Source organism: Panicum hallii, chromosome 1, assembly GCF_002211085.1.
Source record: "Panicum hallii strain FIL2 chromosome 1, PHallii_v3.1, whole genome shotgun sequence".
In the NCBI taxonomy this organism is placed as follows: domain Eukaryota; kingdom Viridiplantae; phylum Streptophyta; class Magnoliopsida; order Poales; family Poaceae; genus Panicum; species Panicum hallii.
This window is the reverse complement of record NC_038042.1, coordinates 4,770,454-4,776,757: the sequence shown is the minus strand read 5'-3', so window position 1 is coordinate 4,776,757 and position 6,304 is coordinate 4,770,454. Positions and strand designations below refer to the sequence as shown.

At 43.1% G+C, this 6,304-nt stretch overlaps 1 protein-coding gene across 1 annotated transcript; it reads left to right on the top strand.

The window, feature by feature from the left end:
- The first annotated feature begins 4,985 nt into the window (after window positions 1-4,985).
- LOC112873033 lies at window positions 4,986-5,831 on the top strand. Its single transcript, XM_025936069.1, has one exon. The coding sequence runs from the start codon at window positions 5,013-5,015 to the stop codon at window positions 5,637-5,639; it is 627 nt and encodes a 208-aa protein (XP_025791854.1). The 5' UTR covers window positions 4,986-5,012; the 3' UTR covers window positions 5,640-5,831.
- The last annotated feature ends 473 nt before the right edge of the window (window positions 5,832-6,304 follow it).

Here is a 6,304-nt window from a genome sequence, read left to right as displayed (position 1 = left end):
GTAGATGGAAAAAGAAGCGAAGGTTGTGGTGAAATGGGATTCATTTGCTGCCAAAACTTTTAATAATATTTGTGTGGAAGAAGTTCTCGCCCATAATAGGCCCCAACATTGTTTGAACAGCACTGGCTATGCGAATCTTCTACGTAAGTTTTTTGAACGTACCAAGAGACCTTACAATGAAGGGCAAATGAAGAATAGGTGGGATGCACTTAAAAGAAGGTATACCCAATGGAAGATATTGAACACGAGAGCTACCGGCTTGGGTAGGGATCCTATGACAGGGTGTATCGTCGCGGAAGACAAATGGTGGAAAGATCAAAATGATGTGAGTATACATTTCTGATTTTCAGTTTTTGAAATACAAAAAAGTTACCTGTTTCAATTTACAAGGTTATTACCTTTCCTTTTCAAGCTATGCCCGGTTGTATATGCTTTAAGGATGCACCACTTGAGCATGAGGAGCAAATGCGGATTATGTTTGAAGCTATTAGTGTTACAAACGAAACATCATTTGTTCCTTCGAATGGAGAAGGTGGTGGCCAAGAAGATGATGGTGGTCAGAATAATAGTGAGTTAGAGAGGGAAGGGCAGGTCCCTACTCCCCCAGATGTCACTCCAACTTTAGGCAAAAGGCCAGCTCCATTATCCCCCAAGGGAAAGAAGAAGACCTTTAGGGATCAGTGTATGAAGCGTTTAGTGGAAGCATATGAGAAGAAAGCTGAAAGTAGCAATAATTTAGCCACCTCAAATGTTGTTGACAGTGTTAGGGAGGAAATTGGTAACATGTTGGATCAAGTGATCAAGGATGGGGCTGAAGATGGCAGTGATGAACATTACTACGCTACACAACTTCTTATAAAGAAAGAGTACCGTGATGTGTTCGTTACTTTAAAGACATCAAATGGGAGGTTAAATTGGCTAAAGAGGGCATGGGAAGATAGTAAGAAGCACTAGTGTGTTTGTTTGAGACAATTAATTTCTATTTGTTGTTTGCTTAAGATATAATAGCTTGCCTGTGTTGTATGCTTGAGAGACAATAATTTCCATTTGTATGGTAAATATAATGATATTATATATTGTATGTGTGGTATATGATTCATGTATTTATTTATTTTTTGTCATAGATGAGTGACTCGGATGATGATTTTCTGGTGGCGTATTTGGCTTTCGAGTGCATGGGATCTGGATCAACTGGTAGGAAGGCACCAATTCCTGATAATATTCATGTTTTGACTGGGATCCAATGGGTTGAGCAAACTCTAGCGGATCCAGTTGACTGCTATGATATGTTCAGAATATTAAGGTCAGTTTTTCTACGTCTCCATGACACATTGGTACAGAATTATGGGTTGAAATCAAGTCGAAAAATATGTACGGAGGAAGCATTAGCCATGTTTTTGTGGATGTGTGGTGGTCCTCAATCATTTAGGTAAGTTAAGAATAGGTTCAAACACTCATTGGAAACAATCAGTAGAAAGATTGATGAAGTTGTAGATGCTATTATGGGACTGGCTTTTCACAATATTAGGCCAAAGGATCCACAGTTTGGAACAATTCACCCTAAGTTGCAAGAAGCAAGGTTTTGGCCTCATTTCAAAGATTATATTGGTGCCATCGATGGCACGCATATAGAAGTCACTGTTCCGGCATCTGAACAACCAAAATATATTGGTAGGCATGGGTATACTTCACAAAATGTCATGGCTGTTTGTGACTTTGACATGAGATTTACATTTGTTGTCACTAGCTGGCCTGGGTCCGTACATGACACTCGACTATTTTTGGATACTCTACTCACATACCAGAACCAATTCCCGAAGCCTCCTAATGAAAAGTATTATCTTGTAGACTCTGGATATCCTAATAGAAAAGGGTATCTTGCACCTTATAAGGGATAAAGGTATTATGTTTCGGAATGGCAACATCACCAACCAGTGGGAGAAAAAGAAATATTCAATCAAGCACATTCATCACTTAGAAATGTGATTGAATGTTCATTTGGAGTGTTGAAGATGAAGTGGCGTATCTTGTTGCACTTGCCTAGCTATCCTATTACCAAACAATCAAAAATTATAGTTGCATGCATGGCTCTTCACAATTTTGTTAGAGAAAATACCAATGAAGATCCAGATTTTAACTCTGATGTGCAAGATAATGCTACCGGTGGCAGCCAACCTACCATGATCGATGCTAGTGCTTCAGGAAATGACATTGATATGGGTGCCTTTCGTGATGCTATTGCCGCCTCTACGATGTCTTGAATATCATTGTAAAATTGTATTACTTATTAATCTATATTCATCATGACTATTATTTATTAGTTTATTTTATCATTATTGAGTGTTTTATGACTATAATTATACTATAACAAAATTCCGGTACTAATAATATACTTAGAATTGAAAATGGTAGAGAAATCCGATCAAAATGAGTTATTACAGGACTCAGGGGCACATAGGTCATTTTACAATCAGAACAGACAATCCAGTAGAAATAATCAGGATTGCCAAACAGCCCAGATTCTTCAGACAGCAGATTCTTCAGACAGCGGATTATCAGAAAATCTTAATTCTCAGATAAGCGATTCTCAGGCAAGTGAAACCAAACAGGCCTATTAGATTATTTTTGCTTAGTTGGCAGCCTAATTAATTCTAGCTGAGGTGACACCGGCTGAGGTGGAGGGTTGGAACTACCCTAAGCAATTTCTCTAAATATATGTACATATATATAAATAAAAGAGATCTAGTCAAAACCTTTGAAATTTCCATGCAAGAATCTTGATGAGGACGTCATCAAATATGGAGGACCATGATGCCTTAATAGGTGGTTAGGATTAAAAAAATAAGGCTGCATAGCTTACGCTCATGAAATCTACACAAATTTCTATCTAGATCATGTGATATCTCTATGTGTTTTGATATCTAGCGCAAAGGCCATAGAGAATTCTTTTTTCAAAAAAAATATATTTTGCTATCCCTACTGCAATAAGATTTTTGCATCCTAAGTTTTAATCCTACAAACAAAATAACACAATCCATTTGATATCATATGAATCTTAACTATTTTGAATTTATGAAACAAAGCTCTGATTGCCGCGACGATATATAATCTTTTAATTGAAATGCTTTGTATTTACTATCTCGGCCCTTCTATTTAATTAGTATTATATTATCCAATTAATGTGTGTGTGAAAAAGCTCTGATTGCCGCGCCGATATATATTTATATTTGCAAGGTTTATCTATCTAATTAACTAGTCTTGAGATAGCAGATGAGGAGCGATGGTGTAATATTATACTGGCATGCATGATACATATGGTCTGATGGTCAAGGAGACATGGGCAGGGTGTGTATTATAGATACCATTTTTCCTGAAGTTAGCAGTCTTCTTGTGTGATAAAAAGGCCCACTGACACCGAGTACGAGTCATCAGCTACTCGTCCAGCCGTTCCCCAGATAAGCTCCCGAAGTTATACTTGTTTGACAGTGCGTACCTACGCTTCCTGCGTAGCATGGTTCGTGGAATTCAACATTCAGAGCGGGTAGCTGAGAGTCAGGGCTGTCTGGATCTGGTGATTAAACTTTAGTCCCGTCACATCAAAAATTAGAACACTAATTAAGAAGATTAAATATGAGCTAACTATAAAACCAATTGCATAAATGGAGTCTAATTCACGAGATGAAACTATTAAACCTAATTAATACATTATTAGCACATGTTTACTGTATCACAACATGGTGAATCATGGACTAATTATGTTTAATGAATTCATCTAATAAATTATTTTCTATTTATGCAATTAGTTTTATAATTACACTATATGTAGTACTTCTAATTGGTGTTTAAATATCCAATGTGATGAAAAAAGTTTAGTCCCCTGGATCCAAACAGAGTCTTATCTTCACCCAAGAGGGATGATGGATGGTCTCTGCAGGCTACCTGCTGCGGATCGCTGAAGTGACTGTATCCGCCTTGCGCCAATGAGATCCCTTAACTGAGCGATGGAACATTGGCTATGATGGCACACGGCAGCGGCGGAGAACGAACGAAGAAGATCACCGAGGAAAAAAGAGAGAGGAAGAAGCCGCGACGTCAGATTGCCTTCTGACTCAAAATGCGTGTGCGAGTGGACGTAAACATGAATTGTTAGCATGCGTGCAGATGCGTACGGACAAGGAGACAAAGGACAGGTAGGGTTAGCTGCAGGCAAGAGGCAATGCATACTCCTGAGCGATGAGTCGTAGCAGCAGCTCGCGAATGTATTGTATACTTGTCTGCACGTCACCAGGCCTTGCCCGTTCAAGGGCTGGAGATCGATGGTGCATGGCGCTCGACGTCGATCGACGGGGCCTCCGGCCGATCCCCCGGCCGGCGGCAGGTAGCGGTGAACGAAAAGTCGTCCGTGGTGGCCGTCGCCGTCGCCTTGGGATGCAAGGCGACCGTGCGTATGCGCTGATGCAGCGCGCGCCGTCGTTTCCCCGGCGGGGAAACGGTGAGGAAAGCGGCCGGCCGGACTTTTCTCGTGTGGCGAATATTTGGACAGCGACCTTTGTTGCGTCAGCGCCCACACCATAGCTTCCTCTCGTGGACTCTAGCTGAATCTCCTCCTCGTAGGTCCTAGCCCTAGGAATGTGCTATTTTGCACAAAGGGACATCATTTTATATTTCAAATTAGCATATATACAATAGTATGTTACAATATAGTATGTAACAAACAGTATGAAAAGGCAGCCAAAAAACAGTATGAAAGGGTCATGCTCTTGATCCAACTTACAAAATAAGAAGAACTAAAAAAATAATTGGTCTTTTGCTAAACAAGGAATCGACTCTCCAAGCACTGCAGGTGCATCTGCCGAATTGAACGAGAATCTAGGGTTGAAATGGAAAAAACTTGCCTACCGTTGCTTTTTTTTCTTCCCCTCATCTCCGTCTTCGTCTATATATACACCCAACCCATCCTTTAACCACCTAATCCAAATTCTAAAACGAAGTCCGAAAACCTTCAAGATTCCATGGGATTGAAGCTTTCTTGCATCCATCAAGGCAGCCTCTGGCGGCAGGCGCACCAACCGGCCACGCCGGCGCCGGCCCGGCTCATCGCCGCCGACGGCTCGCTGAAGGAGCTCCCGGCCTCCTCTTCTCCCCGCGTCTCCGACGTGCTCGGCCGCAGCGGCGACGCGGCGCAGTCGCTCTTCGTGTGCAACTCCGACGCGCTCTACTTCAACGGGCACCCGCCGGCGCTGGCCCCCGGCGACCTGCTCCGGCCGGGGCAGATATACTTCGTGCTCCCGGAGGCCATGCTCGAGAAGCCGCTGTCGACGGCCGACATGGCCGCGCTGGCCGTGCGCGCGAGCGCGGCGCTGGCGTCCAGCACCAAGCGGCGGAGTCACGGGCGGCGCCGCTGTGCCCTTGGCAGCGGCGGCGGCAAGAAGAAGGCCGTGCGCGTCATGCCGGTGCGCGAGGAGATGGACGAAGGCGGCGAGGACGACGTCCTCTTCAACGAGAAGCTCAACCAGCAGACGCTGGGGGAGTTCGGGGTGCCGCTGAGCCCAGCGAGGAGGGACGAGAAGCTCGCCGCGGCGGCGGCGACGTCGCGGCTGAAGCGGGCGCTGAGCATCATCCAAGAAGAATATGCCTAGTGAATGAAGCAATAGTCTCTGATGTGGTCTCGGTTTTCTTCTCTCTTTTTTTTTGTTCTTTGTAGAAATCATTCTTTCGTTAGACTAAAATGTTGTAGGAAGAGCATACAAATTGTATGGTCTGCAAACCTGTACATGATTCGTAGTTGCAAAACTACAGGAATTAGTGTAAAAACGATTCGTTGATTTTTATTTCTGGTGTACAATTTTTCCAAATTCTGTTCTTATATTTTTCCTACGACTGTGGTAGATTGAAGAATCTTTAGGGTCTGAAAAAAAGTTTCAATGATGCACACACGTTCTCCCAAGCGCCCAGGACAGATGGACTGAAAATGACAAAGAACTGAAGAAGAACCCACAAAAAAGGCTACTGGCAATGTCATTATCCTCACAATCGTATTCTCACATTCATGCATGATCATTTCACAACACTCAGAAGGAATCATTTAATTACATGAAAGGATAACCCGATTGCCTGTCCAATCTGAAAATTCTGCAAATCAACGGCGCCATCATGCAAAGCAACCACCATCATCCACTGAATTGACTGAATTGTGTGGGTCGCTGCTCAGTCTCGTCAGGGAACGGTAGGGGCATGTAGCGATCAATCCGGTCGTGTCCCACATCGATCACATCCAGCTAGAAGCACGGACGAATATTCCGTG